The sequence below is a fragment of the Nyctereutes procyonoides genome, unplaced genomic scaffold, assembly GCF_905146905.1.
Source record: "Nyctereutes procyonoides isolate TBG_1078 unplaced genomic scaffold, NYPRO_anot_genome, whole genome shotgun sequence".
Lineage (NCBI taxonomy): Eukaryota > Metazoa > Chordata > Mammalia > Carnivora > Canidae > Nyctereutes > Nyctereutes procyonoides.
The window spans coordinates 12,659,022-12,680,014 of NW_026575144.1; the positions used below are offsets into that span (position 1 = coordinate 12,659,022).

At 46.0% G+C, this 20,993-nt stretch overlaps 1 protein-coding gene across 7 annotated transcripts in view; it reads left to right on the forward strand.

Annotated features, from left to right (window-relative positions):
• NTPCR (nucleoside-triphosphatase, cancer-related) overlaps positions 1-20,170 on the forward strand; it is a 29,014-nt gene extending 8,844 nt beyond the window's left edge. For 5 of the 7 annotated variants that reach the window (XM_055308904.1, XM_055308905.1, XM_055308903.1 and 2 more), the window contains 3 exons: positions 11,783-11,992; positions 16,991-17,176; positions 19,562-20,170. In XM_055308904.1, coding sequence (XP_055164879.1) covers positions 11,783-11,992; positions 16,991-17,170 — 390 coding nt within the window. In that variant the 3' untranslated portion in view covers positions 17,171-17,176; positions 19,562-20,170. The remainder of the gene's footprint in view (positions 1-11,782; positions 11,993-16,990; positions 17,177-19,561) is intronic. The other 2 variants (XM_055308907.1, XM_055308906.1) reach the window with 1 other exon arrangement.
• The last annotated feature ends 823 nt before the right edge of the window (positions 20,171-20,993 follow it).

Genomic DNA, 20,993 nt, shown 5'->3' on the forward strand with positions numbered 1-20,993 from the left:
AGGTCAGTAGTGTTTTCCCTTCTTTCATGTCTTATTTTAGTTAAGTTCTTTCTACCCTTTTTCTGGCCAGGAAAAGGAAAAGAGGAAAAGGTTTGTCAAGTTAGTCGTTCTTTTCAAAGAACATTGCAACTTTTGCCTTTGGATTATATATTAACTTGTTTTTTTGTGTTTATTCATCAAATATTTATCAAATCTTAGACATATAGTCATGAACAAAACAGACTTATTTTCGAGGGAGAGATGTAGACATTAAAGAAGTAAGTGTACGATTGTCCTAAACACTGTGTAGGAGACCAGCTAGGTGCTGTGAGAGGTGCCAGGAGCTTAGATCAGGTGGCCAGGAAAGAGCTCTGAGGAGGTGACACGTAACTGAAATGGGAAGACGAGAAAGCATCGTCCCTTCAGAGAGAGAATACTGGATATGTGTGTTGAGGGGGGTTCTGTGGACAACATAGTAGTTGAGGGGAAAACAGATAAGCTGCGGCCCCACTGTCCTGAGGCAGGAGCAGGTAAGGAAGAAGGTAAGGTGGGTGAGGCCATGTGATCAGGGCCTCATGGACTGTGTTAAGTAAGTGGAGTTTCATTTAATCTGTGATAGACTTTACTGCTTTGATTTATTTTTGTAGAAATTGAACAGTGTTGACCTGTCTCCCCAGGCAGGTCTGAATCTTCTGGAGGTGTGGGACATACCAGCGGGCAAGTCCAGGGTGTCTCTCACGGCCTGGTGAGCCCTGTGCAGTCTGGCCCACTCACCTCTGGCCTCCTGTCACCATTCCCCAGCCATACTAGCTCAGACATGTTTCCCGCACATGGCAGGGCCTTTGACGCTTGGCCCTGGCCCTTTTCTTTGATTGGTACACTCTTATCTTTGCCTCTCTGCTGTTTTTTGACATTTGGGGCTGAGCAAAAATGTGCCATGTACCAAATGAGGGCTTTGGTAATTACTCAAAGCTGTTGAACATTTTAACCGTAGCCTGCAGAGGGCAGTTAGTTGCTAACTTCTGAGGGCTGGCAGGGGCTTGCGCTCTATCCTGGCAGGGTCCCTGTTCTGGTAGGGGGCTACCACTCCTCAGAGCCCGTCTTGCTCCTCTCACCTCCTGGGTCCCAGTGCTGGGTCTGTTGTGGCCGTTGTATTGGTGGGAGCACTAAGAGAACATGACATTTTTCTCCCTGGCTCTTTTCCCATCAAACGCATACCTCTCTACTTAATGTTCAGAGGGCAAGTGAAGTACTTCAAATGAAATTCCAGGTGGAGATTCTGGCTTTGGGCCCTGGATCGATACAAAGAATTGATTTTTATTTACCTGGCTTAGAACAGACTGAATCTTGGGAGGGCAGTGTGCACATACATGCCTGATGTCTGTCTGCAAGATGATACAAGAAATCATATGCTGACTAGAATAAGAGCTCGAATCTTTCTTAATTAAAAAATAAATGAAAGCAGACTTCTCCCCAATTTTTCATACTTTGGTTACCAAACCCAGACATCCGTATTTTAGGAAAAGTTCCCAGACTGCAGACCTACCCAGTCAAGGTCACAGATTTTTTTTTTTTTTTTTCAGAAGTACAGGTTTTCCTCCCCTTTCATATATTTTAGTGGGATGAAGAAAGGAAAAGGAATTGGTGGTTTACCTTTAGGAAGAAAAAAATTAAAGTAGCTTTGCAGCAAAAATAGGGGAATGTAAAGAGTTACTACTGACAAGTACAATGAAAGCTGCAGCAAGCACACCTAGGGCGGTGAAAGCCTTGGTACAGATAGCGTGTTAGTTTGTAGTGCCCGGAACATCTGAAAACGCTTCCTAAGTTAAGAAATATCTATAAGTGCCTCCTATGTGTAGGGAATCTCACTGTGCATGAAAAATATTTTAAGGGATCCCTGGGTGGCGCAGCGGTTTGGCGCCTGCCTTTGGCCCAGGGTGCGATCCTGGAGACCCGGGATCGAATCCCACGTCGGGCTCCCGGTACATGGAGCCTGCTTCTCCCTCTGCCTGTGTCTCTGCCTCTCTCTCTCTCTCTGTGACTATCATAAAATAATAATAATAATATAATAATAATAATAATAATTTTTTAAAAAAGATTTAAAAAAAAAAGAAAAATATTTTAAGTTATGTCTCATGTAAAATAAAAGGGAGATAATCCTTGGGGTCAGCAGGGGTGTCCCTGCTATGCCCCCAGGGAGGTCAGAGCAGGGCATGGCTATGGAAGGTTCAGGGGAGCTAGGCCCCAGCCAGCCTTAGGGCTCATGGGGCTTGTGGGTCTCATGTTTCATGTCCTCAGGCTGGAATGGAGATGTAGGGACTCTCCTGGGCACGCGTGGATAGTAAAGAAAAATAGAGTAAGATTGGGAAGCATTCTAGACTCAGTAAGGTTTTTAGAAAGTCCTTTGTAGGCTTGGCTGGTGTTGACATTTTTTTCATTCCACATTTGACAGCATTTTTATTATTTTTCTGAATATTAATGCTCTCCCTACACAAAGTAGCAAATTTGTAAAAATTATGAAATAAAAATAAAGGAGTAAATAGGAATAATTCATAATCTTATCCCTGGGTTAACTGCTGTTATTGTATTTTGTTTCTTTTTTAACTTTTTATTTAGTTAAAGATTTTATTTATTTATTTGAGAGAGAGAGAGAGAGTGTTGAATAGGAGCTAGGGAGAGAGGCAGAGTGAGAGGGAGAAGCAGACTCTCCACTGTGCAGGGAGCCCACTGCAGGGACTCAGGGGCTCCATCCCAGGAGCCTGGGCTCATGACCTGAGCTAAAGGCAGACACTTAACCAACTGAGCCACCCAGGTGCCCCCCCCCCCTTTTCAACTTTATTCTGTCATTCCAAAATGGGGGAAAATACTATGTGTTGTTTTATAGGCGTGGGCTTCCCGATAATACAATTTAGTAACATGGGAGTAGCCATACAACACGATAATCCTCACAACTGTGATATTGTAATGATCACACAATGTTTCCTGGCATGGGTTTTCACCTCTGACTTAAGCCTTATTCCCTCAGTGGCAGATGTTTACCACTGTTGCAGGTATCCTTGTAGTAAACCCCCTTGTACACCAGCCTTTTCTCCAGCCCAGAGGGTGGACGGATTAGGTGAAAAGCTGTGCTGGTGAGGTGCTCCTGAGATGGCTGTGTGACTCTGAACCCCCTGCCAATGTGTGGACACCTTTGGGTTCCTCTCCAGCACTTTTGCCCATTTCCATATGAAAATACACTTTGCTTTAATTCATGTTTTTAAGTTGCTAATGAGGCTAAATGTTTTTTAGTTTGAATATTTTAACCTAATTATTTTAAATTATTTTTATTCCTTTTCCCATTTTTTTCCTTTGGCTTAAAAAGATCTTTTTATAAGGCAGATGACCTTTTTATATTTATTAATTGTGTTTTTCTCAGTTTGTCACTTTGATGATGGCTTATTTTCCTTCCTTCCTTCTTTCTCAACATTGAGAAAGTCTGTCTGTATTCTAAGTTAACAGAGAATTAGTTTCTTCTATGGTATCTTTTTTTTTTCTTTTAACATGTTTTTAATCCATCTGGATTTATTTCGAATGTAATCTACAATGAGACTCTCAATTGATTTTCTTCCAAACACTTGGCCAGTTTACCAAAACCATTTGTTAACCCATTTCTCATTTCCCATAACTCATTTCCCATGCTTCATTAATTATAATAAGAAGTATGTGTGTGTATAAGTATAATGTTTCAGGGTTATCTGGTACATCGGTACCATACTATTTTAATTACCATATTATAGTTTAAAAAGTTGCCTTATCCATTCTTTTTTGTTAATTTTTCTGCATTGTAGTAGTATTGTTGGTAATGGTACCAGTGGTGATGGTAGTAGTATAAGTAGTTAACAGTTACCAGTGCAAAATGTGCAGCAGGCACTAACTCATTTAATCCTCAGAGTGATACTATCACTCTGTTCCTCTTTTAGAGATGGAGAAATGGAGGAATAGACTAGAGAGTAAATTGCTCAAAGGCACACAGCCTGTTAGTGGTAGAGCTGGTGTGAATTGTAGAATCAAGACTTAATTATCCATCACAAAAGGTCTTACATGGAGTGATTGGAACAATGCAAAATTGTAATTATTTAGATATAAAAAGCATGTTGAATTTTTAGATAATAGATCCATAGCCAAAACCTACTATCTCATTGTTTTTCTCTCTTTAAAAAAAAAAAAGAAAAATTGTTTTTTGTTAAGGTTATTTATAAATCTCTTCTATTTTCTGATGCTTCTGTAATTTGGATTGTATTTCCAGTTTTTCAGTCATCAAGAGCTGGTAGTGTTGAACTTTTTCATAATGGTCTTTTTGACCTCCACACTGAATGCTTCATTAGCATTTGTTGCAGTATAGGACTTAACTTTTTTTTTTTTGGCTCCCCATGTATCTGCCACTCACACCAAAAGTTAACAACAGATTATAATTTTTTTTAAGAACAAAAGGTATCTACTCTAAGCCCTATTTTCTAGGCTTACCCATGTCATTTTTAATTAAGATCCGTGAAAAGAATAGGAAGCTAGAACCAGGACACCCAGGGAAAATCAACATAGTTGAACCTTGTTTTGATCAAAATAAGGCCTTGGAGTATATTTGTTTTCAAGAACAGGATCTGCTTTTGATTCTGAAATGAGATTCGTCTTCAGATCCTTGAAAAATTCATTTGAAGGTTGTTCCTGACTGGGGAAAGTTTATTTTTTACCACTTGACCTGGAATTGCCACTTAGTATTTCAGGCCACTAGGCTTTAGAGAGAATTTAGAAAAATCAATTTCTAGTCAGGATCCATTCTTGAAAGGTTGACAGGAGCCCAAGCATTGCTTTTGAGGTTCCTTCATTGTTAGTGAATGTGACTTTTTTTCTTTGTTCCTCCTCACTCTCTGTTTCTGGACCTCATGATGATATATATGCACTGTAGGGTCAGCCAGAGAAACAAAAAGCTGTCTGGTGCAAACATAAAAATTAATGTAAAAATTGTCAGTGGAAACGTTCCTGCACTGAATCAAAAGAGGAAAATGAACTCAAAGTTCAGCATAAGGTCGACTCTGTGGCTTATCTTGTAGGATTTGCCATGGCAGCCCTTACTGGTAATCTCTGTTGGTCCGCAACCCTGTCTGAACTTCCCGGTGAAACATGAAACTAGCCCCCTTCTTTCGGAGGGCAGAGGGAGACCAAAAACAGGTAGGCCACTCCTGGTTGGGAAGTGGCTGTTGTATTAAGCAGAGGGAACTTGCACACAAGGCTTGTGTTGGATGCAGCAAGATGAATGCCCCTGCCCCCCGGACGCCACCTCTTAAGTTTATATATAGAGAGGCCTTAACTGAGTTCAGTCAAGTAGACAGTGCAGGTGTTCTCAGCACCACATCATTATCTCAAAGTTGTGTCCTTGGAGCAGCCTCTGCAAGCAGGAGAAGCAAGCAAGACCCACGCTCCAAGGACAGGAGAGGGTGAGAAGCCTCTGATCCCTTGGTCTGGCTTGTGGATCAGCTGGTGGTCAGTCTTTCCGTGACCTTTCCCAGCAGTCCCCTCATTCCCTGGGGCAGGTCTGATGCTCTTACTTATCATTGTCTCATTGCTGGCCTCAGGGAGGGCCTGTGATTTAGATGCTGAGCCATCTCTGGCCTTGGGTTGCTTTTACCTTCTTCACGCAATTCTTGTAGCCCACTCCCCAGAGCCCCAGCAAAAGCAGGTGCTCCGCTGGTGGGACTGGGGTAGAATTTGTATAACCTGCTGCCTTCCTCCCCTTCATTCCTCCACTTTGTCCCATTTCCCAATCCATGCCACTAGCTGCTTCCTCCTGGTTGCATCAGTCCAAGGCCCTGCCTCCTTCAGAAGCAAACTTGCAGGTGATGAGGTGGTGGTTTGCTCAAATCTCATGCTGAGAAAGTGTTTCTTCATTGTGCACCCTTTTTTTTTCTTTTGAAATTGATGAAAGCAATGAATGGGGAGATACTTTAAGACCATGTACATCTTCCTCATCAAAAATTCTCCCAATTCTAATTTTTTAACTTTACTGGATTATCTGAAAATAATCATTTTCACTGAAGGCTTTACCTGGAAAGCCAATTTAACTACTGCCTTTTGAAATGCTTTCTGTAACAAGCTAAGCTTTTATTTAACAGTCAAATCGCTGTGTATATGAAAGCTGAACTAAAAGAGCCGTAACAGTTGACTTTTCCTCATCAAAGCTGCACTTGTTTATGTCTCTCCAGTCTTCTCATTATTTAGACAAGAAGTCATCACTATTTTACTGTCGCTAAGACATTCAGCTTTCTCTCTTTTAGTTAGTATCTAGTAAAAAGATATGAGACCTCAAAGTTACTGAACTTGAATCAAAAGTTTAAAAACAAAGTAAGATTTTTATTAAGCAAGAGGAGTTTTTACAAGCGCCTTAAACACCCATTAGCTGATAAGGGAGGTAGCACGTTTGAGGCACAGTCCCATCTCTGGCTGTGTGTAAAGGGGGAGAGGGGGCTTTGCCTGCAGCTCACATCTGCCTCCCAAAGCAGGCCATCCTCCATCCTGGTGCTGTTGGTTACCTTCATTGTCCTGAGACCCCAAACCTGTCATCCTTTTTGAGTAACTAAAGGTAATATGCTTACTCCAAAAAACAGATGAGGGTTTTTGTGGCTGTGCCTCTGTTACCCCTAGAACCTGAAGTGCTCCTGCCTCTCATTGAAGAGAAAAGTAGATTCTTTACAATTAGATGAATTTCTGCAGTTCTTTCCTTCATTTTCTTTGATTCTTTCCTTTGATGTCCTGCCTTACTCATACTGAAAATGTGCAGGTCATATTGCATGTGGGGGATATAAGGGAGCTTTGCTCTCAGCTTATCTTGGGTTTGACTCTCTGCTCTCACTTGGGAGTTTAGTGACTTTGTCTGAATCGGTTGTGTTCTTTATCTGTAAAACGGAGACACAGATACCTACTGGACAGAGTTACTAGGACTGAAGGTGACATTGTAGACTGTGTGCGTCCCCAGCTGCTAGGAAGTACAAGACAGAGAGGTGAGTATAATTATTTCTCTTGAGAAGGCGAGTGAAGTGAGGGACAGCAGAACCTTGGGAGGAGCCTCACATCAACAGTTTGCCACGTACCTCGGGACCAGAGCAAGCTGTGACTTTGTCATGGAGACCCACAAGCTCAGATGTCCAGGCTTGTCCCAAGGTACTGGGATCACAAGGGGTAGTGGATTCTCCATGCAATAGGCTGTCAGCCAGCAGATCCCGTTTCAGTCCTTGGGATAGTTCTCGTAGCTTGCAAGATACAGAGGGTGCTGTTCTGTGCTCTGCGGTCAGGCGCTCATGTGGGTGAGTCCCAGAGAGGCCAGTTAGAACACCCAGGAGGAGCCTTAGCACTAGTCTGCTGGGCCCTGGGGTGAGAATCTCTGGCATTTGGGTAGGGACATCTCCCACCCAGAGCACACCCAAGGAAAGAAGGGCTGAGCTGCAGGGCGCGTCAGGCAGTCTAGACATCTGGTCCTGGCTGCCAGCCTGTGATTTCATCCCTGGGGACACACAGTCGACATGCCACCGAACTCCTGAGGGGTTCTGAAACTTTCAGCTTGGAATAAGCACAGATAGAAGTCTAATTGGGCCTTCACTTTTAGCTCATAACTTCAGAGGTTTGAGGAATTTTGGGCTGGCTTGGCTGTAGCCACTGTTATCACCCTTTGCTTTCCTGCCCAAACTTGTGGCTATTTGTGGGGAAGGGCCATAGTTCTGCTGCCTGACTTCTAGCAGATGCTCCCTGGTTCTTTCCCATGACTTTCAATATCTTTTGTCTTAGGCCAGCTAAGAAGCCAGTCCGTGTCTGATATTAAAAAAAAAAAAAATAAAGTTAATACCACTAGAAATACTTATTAAGTAAAAAATTCACTATAAGGCAAAAGCCACTTTAATTAGCTTTTTCTCAGTTCAGTATTTTGGTTAAATGAAATTGCCTATTTTATGTCTACATTTTCTTTTGTGTTCTGAAATGTGCATATAAAGACCGAAAAAAGTCATAGTTTTCAGGTTTCTGGCATAACTGGTACACAGATATTTTTTTCTTGCTCTAAATCGATTTAATCTGTCTGGAAAACAACCTAGCTGCATGTAAGCAAAGTTACAAAATTATTCATAGCTTCCCTTACCACTGGCTGGTCAATTTTAGGACTTTATCCCAAGGAAATAATCTCCCTAAAAACAGAGGAACTAAAATATGCCTTGCACAAAGTGTTTCTCCCTCTCTGTAAGACTGAAAATGTATGGTGCTGTGACATGTAGGCCTGGGTGAGAAGTGGTGAGGGCTTCAGGGGCCGTAGGGTAGCGTCTGCCATCCTGCAGCCTTGCAGTCCTCTGTGAACAGAGGGGGTGCAGGGGAGAAAGGCCACGCTCCAGATCGTGTGCACTTAGTGATTTTTGTCTCATGGCCCAGGCTGCCCGAAGTTCTTCATGAGCTCCTTACTGCATAACTTTAAGTATGTGTGCTCCAGGGGCTCCATTTGACTTCTCCACACCCAGCACTGGGGAGGACTGGGGAGATTCCTGACCTCTTTTTTTTTTTTTTTCTTTAAAGATTTATTTATTTTTACCTATTTATGATAGAGAGAGGCAGAGACACAGGAGGAGGCAGAAGCAGGCTCCATGCCCGGGAGCCCGACGCGGGACTCGATCCCGGGACCCCAAGATCACGCCCTGGGCCAAAGGCAGGCGCTAAACCGCTGAGCCACCCAGGGATCCCCTCCTGACCTCTTTCATACCTGGGCCCCAGTACTGTCAGGCTGCATCCCTACCAACTTAGAATTTAGAACAATGTAAGCATGATGTGTGCTCACTGACTGGGTTGCTTGAATTTATATAAAATAAAACAATTAAAAAAAATAAAACAATTTTGGATAGGATAGTAGTTCTTTTTTATTTCATTTTTATTTTTTAAGATTTTATTTATTTGATTGAGAGAGACAGCAGGGGCAGGGGAATGGCAGAAAGAAGGAGAGAGAACCTTAAGTAGACCCCCTGCTGAGTGTGGAGCCAGATACGGGGTTCAACTGAGCCACCCAGGTACCCCAGTAGTGGTTCTTTTATTACAGTCTGGAATATATGTTCATGTGTGTGCAAGCTTCTCAATAGCTTTGCATCTGATATCTGCCTCTCAGTTGAGCATCACAATAACTTAGATTTTTCATGAAAAATCCCAGACTTATTTTTGAGGTTCCTACAGTTTTTGGATAATAAAGTCCCTAGTTTTAGACAGAGAGGATTTTATATAAACTAAGGTTTTAAAATGAGCATTTCCAGTTGGTAGAATATAATATATGCGTGTGTGTGTCCGGATATCTTTTTGCAGAAGTTTAAACAATGTCAGTGAGCTCTTCTTGGTGGATGTCGTAGAGAATCTGAGGAAGGCTGGTTTGGGGGCCTCGTGCTTTATGTTTCTATCCACTTGTGTATTTACAGACACGCCCACATGCACCCTACTACCTGCGTACGTACATCCAAATAAATATATGCACACAGGCACACATGCATTCTTCATGTGGTTTTCTCTGTCTGAATTGACTGCTTTCAAACTCTCATTTTAATGTCCAGAATAGAGTTCTGACCTGTGGGGAGATGACATCCACAATTATTCCTAGTTTCTGGAGGCAGCAGAATGCCCCAAATACTCCTTGATAAGAGGTCATTGGAATGGCTTGCTCTGGTGGGATTGGCTGTTTTTATGCTGATGAGCACATAGCTGAGAGCTTTTCAAATTTCTCCCAAATTCGGCATACATTTTTGAAGAAAAATTTTGAAAATGACGTGGCTGATTCCACAGATGCTCGCCTTCTTCCCTCACCCCATCAGTGGAGGGCATCAGTTGCTTCAGCTCATGTGCTTCCATGGGAAAAGAAAAAGGTGAATATGACCTTGGCCTTCCCCTGAGGGGGAAGCAGGATGCGTGTGCGCACACCCACGCAAACACACATGCACATATAAATGCTGCTGAAAGTTAAAAATGAAGTGCATTAGAAAAATGGAAGTTTGAGTAAGTGTATAGACCATTCCTTGGATAACTACAGTGGATCCCTTCCTGGTTTTCTGCTAGTAAAGTGAGTGGGGAAGTATGTATGTGCCATTAAGTCAGAAAATAATAAGAGTACCACTTACATAGATATTTGAAAACCACTGCTCTAATGCTTCTCCTCAATAACTGCCTTGGACTAGACCCCACAATCTCATGCTGTCTCTTCAAAAAAATGCCTAACTTGTCCCTGACGCCACACAGCTAACAGCCTTTCAGGTACAGCCTGTGATCCTCCCTGGCTTAGTATCTCTCAGATGCTGGATAGAACCCATAGCCCTTTGTGTACCATACAAGTGTCAGGATCTGCCTCTGAGCCCCATCCCTCACTAGCTACCACACGCACGCCACCAACCGCAGTGTGCTGTGGCTTCGGGATTTGCAATTCAAGACAAATCTAGCTGAACTCAGCCGTACATTCTGAGACTGTACTGATATCTTAAGGAGTCTTAAGAAATGTAATGGAAAAAAAAATGTAATGAAAAGCACTTTTTTTTTGTAAAATATAGTTTTCAAAGTAATCATTTATACAAAGATATATAAAATGTACTTGTCACTTAGCATTCACTGAAGAGCTGTGTGTTCTTTTGTGTCCCCTAGTGTGGAAAGACTATTCAGAGTCCTTTCAGCTTTCTCTGGGAAGGCTTTCCAGAGAGGGCATGTAGATTAGTGATCAGTTGCTGTGTAACAAATGACCCCAGAATTTAGGAGTTTAAGCCCATGGACTTTATCTCACATAGTTTTCCTGGGTCAGGAATCCAGGAAAGGCTTAGCCGGCTGGTTCAGGCTCATGGTTGGTCATGAGGTGGCAGTCATCTGATGATTGGGGAGGATCCGCCTCCCAGCTCACTCCCAAGGTTGTTCAGTTCCTTGCCACGTGGACTTGGCCATCAGCTGCCTGAGCGTGCTCACAACATGGCAGTTGCCTTCCCCTGGGCAGGCCTTCTGAGAGTGAGACCAAGCCAGAAGCAGCAGTCTTTTATACCTAACCTCAGAAGGGACGTACCATCCCTTCTGGCACATTCTGTTGATTGCAGAGCCCAGTCCTGGAACTGTGTAGGAGGGGGTCTATGCAAAGGTGGGGGCCTCAGGCTGTGAGGTTTTAGGGCCCGTGGAAGCTGGTGGCACACCTGTTCCAAGGGGGTCTTGGAAGGGATAAGTCCTTAGGGAATCTGTGGTTGGAAGTGCACAGCCCTGCTCATGTGTTTTTCTTTTAACCAAGACTCCTTTCCTTTCACTGCTCATTCCTCTCCACCATCCCTCATAGTGCAGATTATGAAACACACGGACATTGATTTGCCTGCAGCCCTGATGTCCTCCCAGACAGGGAAGCTCCTACAACTCCCGAATCGCAAAAAAGGGGCTAGTGTTATTATCAGTAAGGCTCCCAAGGGGGAGCTTGGGAAATGCTGTCTCATTTCTTTTAAACCTGGGGCATGTGGGTGCTGCTTATTTCCTGGGTGTATATAAATACAAAGCTGAGTTATTACTGGAACCATTCTAAAAGAGTGAAAACTGCCAGGAACTTGGGTTGCTTTGGGAACTGAATTTCCTGGTTGCTCTGGTATCCAGGGGAGCTCTTCCAGATACATTTGCCTGTGAATCGTCCCATGTTGACTGAGAGTCAGTCTCCTGCCTTCTAAAGCTTAGTTGACTTAGTTGGTGAGTGACGGGGGAGTGGGACCCCGGGGCTCTTTGCTTAATGTGACTTGGCTGTCTTCGTCATCTTCAGGCAGGTTCCAGCAGTGGCCCAGGGCAGAGGGTGTGTGTCATCGATGAGATTGGGAAGATGGAGCTCTTCAGTCAACCTTTTATCCAGGCTGTTCGTCAGATGCTGTCCACCCCAGGGACTGTAGTCCTGGGTACGATCCCAATACCTAAAGGAAAACCGCTGGCCCTCGTGGAAGAAATCAGGAACAGAAACGATGTTCAGGTGTTCAATGTGAGTACAGCTAGTTCCCTGTGTCTGTAAAAATGGAGCAGCTGACCTCAAAGAGCAGGGTGGCTTTGAAACATACTTTTGCTCTGAATTACCATTTTTTCTCCTCCGAGGCCAGATACTGGTAAGTCTGATTTTCTAGGAATTTATGGAACTTAAATTTTGCCAGTCCTCGGTGAAAAAACACACTTCCCTGTGGCCACAGTTTGAAGCACAGCTGCTAAAAGAGTAACCCTGTCCAATAGAGCTGTCTGCAAGAATGGAAATGTCCAGTCTGCACTGGCCAGTGCAGTTGCCATCAGCCACCTGTGACTATTTATGTTTAAATAAAATAAAAAAACTCATTTCTTCAGTCACACTGGCCACATGGACAGCACAGCTGCAGAGCCTGTCAGGCAAAGTGATGTATGCAGAGCAGCCGTGTGGGCATCACCTGGGGGTTCCTAAGACGTGCAGAGTTGTAGGCCCGCCCTGACCCAATGAATCAGACCCTGGGCATGCGCCCAGCAGTCTGCTTGAACAAGCTCTCAGGTGGTTGTCAGATGCTTGTCGGGGGTTGTGCATAGAGCACGTATGAGAGAGGACCCGCTCCATCATACGAGCCCGTGGATGGGCCTCTGACAGCCCCGCTGGCACATTGCCCACATACTTGATTTCCTGTTGTCTCCTCATATCCTTCTTCAGTTAGGTAATTGCCTTGCCTCGCACTGCCTTGTCTGTCAGTGAGAGAGCCGTATTCCTGGCCAAGCTCTGCCTGTCCCCTCTCTCCCCACCCCCTCACCCCACCCCCGTTTAATCGCTCACCTGTCCTGCGACTGCCAGTGAGCAAGTCAGCTGGCGGGGTGACTCCTGTGGAGGGTGGAGAGTGAGGTCCTAACATCGCTGGCTAAAATGCCACCACCGTGACTCGCCGGCCCTAGTGGGATGTCCGTGTATCATCAGCAGAGCATCCAGGGGTACTCCCTCGGCAGTAAACAAATGTTAGGGTTAGAGCAGCCAGACTTGGAAAACTGCGCGTGCGCAGCCCTTCCTTCATTTAGTCAGCATTAACTGAGCATCACTGCATGCCAAGACGTGATGATGAACAAGGTCGACCAGGTCCTCGTCCTCCAGAGCAGACAGTCTAATCTCACAACAGTATAAACAAACAGTGGAGCCCTAGCAGATATTGACAGATGCATAGAAAACAGCCGGGTGGTGTGGTTGTTGGGCTGGAGGCAGCTGGGGACAGAGGCGCTACTGACAGGCAAGGTCTCTCTAGGGAGCTGCCTGGTGTGCTGAGGGCCCTGCAGCGTCACATGCTCTGTGATGTCTCTGAAGTCTGTGGGGGTCTTCAGAGTTTTATGTTGCTCTGCCTCTCACTTTCCATGGCCTCCAACTTAGAGTTTCTCATTGTGATTCTAGAGTTTCTGTGGAGGTAGAGGCGGTGTATAGAGAGATGAGGAAAGTCAATTAGTCTTCAGGCCAGCCAGCTTCCAGCCTGGAAGGTGGGGAGTTCCTGGCATTAAACTCCGGAGACTGGCTGCCTCTGCAAACCAGTAGAATCTCCCAAGTCCTAGATGGGATTGATAGAGGTTGGCTGTTATGCCCAGGAAGAAATGTTACATCTTAAGATAATGCCACATTTTCTGCTAAGACTGGAAATTATTCTCCAGGCAAGGTAATCATTGCTCCTAATGATGTGTAAATAAAGTGATTAGCTTTTGGTTAATGATGAAAGAGATAGGAGCTCACATAATGAAACAAACATCAACATGTGCCAATAGCAAGATGACGTAGATGTTGGAATTAGAGGGTGGAGACTTTAAAACAGCCGTCACGAAGATGCTTCAGTGATCAGTTGCAAACATGTTTGAAACAAATGAAAAGTAGAAAGTGTCAGTTTTAGCAAAGGTATGGAAGATACAAAGAAGAATCAAATAAAAAATTTTTAAGATTTATTTATTTATTCATGAAAGACAAAGACATAGGCAAAGGGAGAAGCAGGCTCTTCGCAGGAGCCCGATGCAGGACTGGATCCCGGATCCTGGGATCTCGACCTGAGCCAAAGGCAGCTGCCCAACCACTGAGCCATCCAGGAGTCCCTCAAATAAAAATTTTAGAACTGTAAAATACAGTAACTGAATGAGAAAATCTCTGGAAAGAATTGGTAAACTTGAAGGTAGAACAATAGAAAGTGCCCAAGAAAGAGTAGACTTGGGGGGAGAAAAAGAACAGCCTCAGAGACTTGTGATACTGTAATAAAAATCTAACATTCATGTCATTGGAGGATGGTTTTGGCAATTTAGAAACTTCTGTCATGGTGTGGGTGTGGGTATTGACAGTTGCCTTCCTCAAAATTATGCTTCTCTTTTGGAGTTTGGTTAAATTTTTTTCTCATGTCTTGTAGAGTTTACTGGTCTCTAAGTGTGGCCACTGAAAAATGTTTTTAATTTATTTCACATTTGCTTGTTTGAGCGTAATTACGTTTGTGCTGTTGAGGCAAGGGATAAAGACCTTCATGGATCAGGATAACTAGAAAGAGCTGTGTGCACTGTTTTCCTGCTTCTCTAGCAACATGAAGAAAATACTTATCCCTGCTGGTCACTTCCTACTGCATGCGTGCATACACACACACACACACACACACACACACACACACACACACTAATTTGGTTGTCTTAGAAAGCATATTTCATTTGATTTCCTTTGAAATACCTGCTTGATGGAAATGCTGGAGAATGTTATCTGCTGAGGGGACATAAGAGACACCTGAAATCCAGTCTCTTAGATGCGTTGACTTAGATGCCAGTTTGGCCACTAAGCACTGAGCACTTGGACTGGGGTGCTGTGCTCAGTACTGTAGATCCACCAGAGCACATAGACTTCACAGTACCTGCTGCAATATATCACATCATCTTTATTTCATTGAGAGGCTGCATAGTGTGTCCAGGGTTGTCAGCTAGTAGTAGGTGGCAGAGCTAGGATTCACACTTCCATCTGTCTGCCTCCAGCGCTTGAGCATTAGCATAACCCTGCTGTACTGTGTCCTTTGTTGATAGGGATGATTCAGATGATTTTGCTAAAAAAAAGTCTTCAGATTTCCTAGAAATTATTTGTTTTTTCTACTTTATAAAATGTTACTAAAGTCTCTTCCACTATCCTGAATTCAGAGTCCTTTACACTTTTTTTTTCCCCCAGAAAACAGTTTTTATCCTTTTAATTTTTACATGTGTTTTGTAAGAACACAAGAATAATCGAACTTATTCCAATTTGGGAATTCTTAGACCTCTGCTTACACGTTCCTGCTATGCGTTTTTTTCATCAAGCAAGGCATAAAGCATTTTAATCTCTCCGGGAGTTCGATGCTGCCCTCTGGGTCCATGGACTCCTGCAGTTACACGAGTGAGAGAAGGTCTGTCAGCCTCTGGATCCAAGGTCAGTAGGCAGAATGTTTGTAGAAACTGACAAGCTAATCCTAAAATTCATGTGGAGATGGGAAGGACCCAACTAAAACAATCTTGAAAAAAACAATGTTGGAAGACTCCTACTTCCTGACTCCAGAGCTTACTACAGCTACAGGGATTGAGATGGCATAGTACCAGCCAGGCGCTAGACACACAGGTCCATGGAATAGAACTGAAAGTCCAGAAATAAACCCATACATCTAGGATCCATTGATTTTCCACAAGCATGCCAAGAGAACCTAATGAGGAAAGAACTTTTTTAATTAATGGTGCTGGGAAACTAGACATCCACATGCAAAAGTGGGAAGTTGGACTCTTACATCGTGTACCAGAATTAACTCAAAGTAGATTCTAGGCCTAAGTTTAAGAACTAAACTCTACAGCGTTCTCTCTCTCTCTTTCCCTCCTCTCTCTCTCCTCTCTCTCTCTCTCTCTCGATCTATTTTATTTGAGAGGGTGTATGCACAGGGAGGGACAGAGGAAGAGGGAGAAGCAGATTCTGCTACACTCTACAGCTCTTAGAAGAAAATATAGGAGTAAATCTTTGTAAACTTGGGTCAGGCAAAGTCTTAGTTGATACAACAGGAAAATAATTCTTGGTTTAGAAACTTTAACTGTTACGGAAAAAGTAGAGCTAGAGAGATGGGTTCAGGAATAACTGTATTTTTAGGTTTAATAAAATAGAGACACAGCATGAAACAAACTAGTAATGTTTTGATATGTGTTAACTTACAGTAACGGGTGTTGTCAGATTTCTTTCTCTAATCCTGTGATTACTAGGAACTTGTCAGTATCCTTCCCACAGTTTCAGGAAAATGTGTGGTCTTGTTTTGCTTTCTTGCATGTAGTGTATATGCACTTAGGGGCATTTTTTCCTTCCTGTCTCTGTGTCCAGTATTCACAGCTTCCCTGATTCCTGGTGTTTGGGTTGTTGACTAGGAACTCTCAGGCCCTTTGGTGGCCCCTGCAGGCAGCACAGAGCAACTTGGCTGTATGCAATGGTCAGAGTCTTTACTCGACTATATTTCAAAGACCCTCCCAGCTTAGAATTTAATAAACATTTACTGAGCACCCCCATGTGCCAGGCACAGGATGAATGGGATGTCCCTGTCCCCATGGAAGTCAGGCTCTAATCACCAAGTCACCAGGGGCCCCTGGGCCAGGCAGGGGCTCTGATTTGACTCTCTGCGGAGGCCACAACATACAGATGAGGGTGGGCAACTTCCTTCCTTCCTGGGCCCTCCTCACCTTGTTCTCTTCCATACCCAGGCCCCCTCCTAGCCAGCCTCTCGGGAAGGACTTTGTAACCAAATCCTAGTGGTTGACTCTAAGAGGGAGGTTGTGCGTGCAGGGCAGGCCCCGAGGTCCACAGGCAATGCTCTGCCTGTACTCGCTTTTGAGAGCATGGCTTCACTGGACAAGGAGCACCTCTTACTGCAGAATTCTCAGAAATCCTCTTAGGGAAATCAGAGCGGGGAGCGGGAGGAGCCAAATATTCATGTCGTTTTGCATTAAGTTTTAACTTGAAAACATCCCCAAAATGTATCTTTTCCAGTTTTTATTTTGTCTATGGAACCAAGGCACGGCGAGCTCCCTGAGCGTGTGGGATACCCGCTGCTGCCCCTGTCCTGACACCCTTAGGTCCTGGCGGAGGGGTGAGTGTAGACTGGGGGGCTCACCCACGGCCCTGACGGCAGAGGAGGCATGTCTCACCGTCTGGTCCCCAGGAAGTTGAAACGAGGTGAGGTGGGGCTTTGCAGCTGGGTCCTGAGACCAGGGTCTCCCCACAGTCGTTGAGTCATCGTGCCAATGGAGCGGGCAGGGCGTTTCCCCCCCCCCCAAGAACACCGCACACAAGCACTGCTTGGGACTCTTTTGTAGGAGCTCGGCAGCCCCCCACCTATGAACTCCTTTCCTCAGCCTTCCCCTCCATACCTTACCCCCCATTCTGCTGGAAGGCTTGGGGGTTTGCCGAGCAGAGATGGAGCTTCAGCGATGACCCCTCGGAATCTGTCCCCGCAGGCTGTGGATTCTCTTCCCGCCCGCAGAGGTCTTCAAGCAGCTCTCCTTTACACCTGCACAGCCGCAGTCCTGGAGAAGCCAGACACCTCAGACCTGCTGGCACTCCTTTTATTGGCAGGATGGAGGAACGGGGCTCAGGGGTGGTCCCCGCTGTGTTGTCCTGAGGGTGCGGTGCATCCGTGCTCCTCCTCCTCGCTCACCCTGGCGAAGCGGGAGTGCATTCCTCCCCTCAAGTCAGAGTGTCCCCTTCCTTTCCTCCACCTTCCTCTTCCGCCAGCTCCATGCTTCCTCCTTCGTGAATGTTACATTTCTGGAGGAAGTGATGAGCTTGGGGAGAGGAAGTGGCCCCAGATGCCCCTCATCTGGGGACCCTCCCTTGGAGGCACACAGTAAACAGACCCTGGGGGCGAAGCCTGGTGTCATTCCCGGTGAAGTCAGAGTGCAGGAACGGGAACTAGGGGCCCTGTGAACCACGGGAGTTCCCACCACCGCTGACACCCACCCACCACCCCCTCTCCTCCCTCCACGTTAGCACACTCCCCTGACATCAAACAGCAGAAGGGGATGTTAGCTAATTTGAGCAAACACAGCAACAAAAAACCTTGCAAGGCTGTGTGGCAGTTTCTCATGAAGCTGAGGAGAAGCTGAAGGTCCTCACGTCCAGGGACCAGAACTGCAAGGGAATGGATGGGGTGAGGACAGGTGCACCATGTCCTTGGACTTACTGCTGGGGGGTGTGGCCCCAGCCCCAGCCGTTTGCTCTTCAGCTCTCTCCTTTCAGGATTCAGGTACTCCGGATCTCCAGGGCCCAGCCTGCACTCCTGGGCTGAGAGCTAGTTTCCTAGACTGTCCTTTCCCAGAAGGGAGTCAGGGATGCTCTTAGGAGGAGGGCGAGTGGATGCAGGGGAGCCATGAGGTGAAGCCCCCTGTGCATCTCCTCATCAGATATCCATCCGGCACCTGCTGTGCACCAGGGTGCCAGGCAGGTGTGGAGTCCACAGCGGGCAGGCCCATCTCTCCCCTCAGGGCCGCCTGCACTGATCACTGACTGGAGATGCACTCACTTTCTCTTACCATGATTCTGTGCCTGGGTCCTTCCCTGTCTGGGTGACCTTCGGGCATAACCGCCCTGGAAGCCTTTCCTCACCCCATCCTGCCCCATCTCCTGCATGCCTCTCCAGACTTTGTCTCCCAGACCCTTTACGGTCAGTGCTCTCACTGTCCCACATCTGTCCCTCTGTTCTGCAAGCTCCATGAGTCCTTCTCGGACTCCTCTCTCAGTCCCTGGCATCTTGCTCGGTTCTGGTTGACGCCCTATCAGTGTTGAATGAATGTGGCGGTGGCCAAGCAGGAAGGCCCTGGTGATGGCCGAAGAGGTGGCCCCGCCCTTACTTGGGGGACTGCCCACCATCCAAACGCCCAGGTGGCATCTGAATGCTTTCCTTGTACTCGTCGGGACTGTACTAGTACAGGAGAGGGAGAAAAACAGATCACCCAGTAAAGCTTGAATAAACTTTTGGTTACTTTGTGTGAGGGTAGGAATTACAGAGAACATTCCTGGAGTCTGGAGACCTAGTTGTAGTCTGTGCTGCGTCCCCAGCTTCTGAGATCTCAAGATGTCCCTGCACTTCCCTGGGCTCAGCTGCTCCATCCTTCAGATGTGGAGTTGACCCATGGCAGGGGCTCCTCGCCACACTCCCGTTTTTCTAAGTTTGTGCAGAGATGAGGAGATGACTGGCCTTTGGGACTCCCCTGAATTCGGGGGTGGGACTTGTGGCCTTGCGCGGCTGCTGCCGGTCAGGCCCTCGTAGGCTGTTCCAGGCAGTCACTTCTGTTCAGGTCACACGGGGGCGGGGGCCGTGTCCCATCTCAGTTCACAGCCTATTGTGAAAACTAGTCCGCAGACCTCCTCCACTGCTTGAGCTATCCCTTCGCGGAAGCTGGGTGGGACTCCAGAGTGCTCTGGAGCTGGGCTCCCTCCCTCAGTCATGAAACCTGCCTCACCCCCTCCAGGCCTTCCAGGCTCTTCCTGGAGAATATTGCCTATTGAGGTTTGAAGAGAAGGAAAGAACTGTGAAGCCTGCTCTCTTGCTTCTTCCCACAGGTCACCAAGGAAAACAGAAACCACCTTTTGCCAGATATTGTGACGTGTGTGCAAAGCAGCAGCAAATGAAGATGGTTTGTGTTCCTGTTTTGTGCACTTCAGGATGCGCTGGTTCACACCAAGCCTCATCAGTGCCCTGCCTGTCAAGGATTCATGCCTTCAGGCTTATGAAACCTTATGGGCTTTTCCAGAGAAAGCCTGACAGCTGTTTTCCATAAAATGTTTAAAAGATCAAATTAGCCCAAATGCTGGATTGGCGCGACAAGATGAACAGTCCACTGCGCTTTATTTATGTGGAGAGGTTTCTGTTTATTTCCTCTTGCAGTTGTGCGTATGATTTTGGTAAATCATGAAATGAGAAATGGTTTTCAGAGTATTAGATGGAACTTGCCCCCACTGAAGTTTATAAGGGTGTTCTGGGGAAGGGGGAGGGGAGCGTTCGCTATCTAATCAGTTCTGCACATAATGAAAATTAAAGCCCTCTCCAGGTGCAGCTTTAGCTTAAAACTGGTTACTTCAGAGAAAAGCCATGTGAGGTCCTCCCCACCCGTCTCATTGTTTATTTGATTGCTTATTGCTTAATAAAATACAACTAAATGTGGTTGCAAACATGTGAGCCCTGTGTGGGAGGGGCGTAGAGTCTTGAGAGATGTTGACAGTGTGCGGTATCCGCAGGCTTAGGCCTGGGGGTTCAGGTCAGAGCCCCCCACTTTCGCCAAATCAACTTAGACATGGCCTTAAACTGTTCTGTGTCCTGAGTCCGAGAAAAAGTGGGAAATGAGTGTCAAAGGAGGGCAGTGCCGCAGCATGGGAGGACGCCATCAGTGGCCATCTGTGTGATCCCCAGAGTGGGCCCGGGGCTAGGGGCGGGGGCTGTCAGTAATGGGACAAAGATCACGCTCTGCCCCCAGCAGGGCAAGTGCTGACAAAATTGCAGAAACCCCAGAATCCATGAAGGGTAAGCACTGCCCTGGTTGGTTGATGGTACTGTAGTGATAATCAGTACAGTGCTTTCAGGTCATTTTTGGTAAAGATCTATGAATTTCCAGGATATTTTAGCAGCTAGCCTTAGTCCAAACCCAGCGGGCATTCATGCCAGGCCGTGCCCCTGTCTGTAATCACGGCCCAGTCTAGGCGTGTGGAGCAAGGTGCGCCCTGGGCGCTGGGCACACTGCATTGTGCAGGAAGCACCTGCGTCTCTGAGCCAAGACGATGGTTGGTAGCCTATTACGGGCTTTTTGGTGAGCATGCTTTCCTCGGTGCTTTTCCCCAAGGGAGCCTCCTGAAGCTTGGTGTGGATTTCCTAAGCTTTAGAGGGATGCCATCTGAAAGGCCTACTAGATGGTGAACTAATAGGAAGGGTGCCTGGTCCAATATGCAGAAGAAGGCGTCTCTCTCACTGTCTGGGCCCAATTGGGTGGTTCAGGGAGAC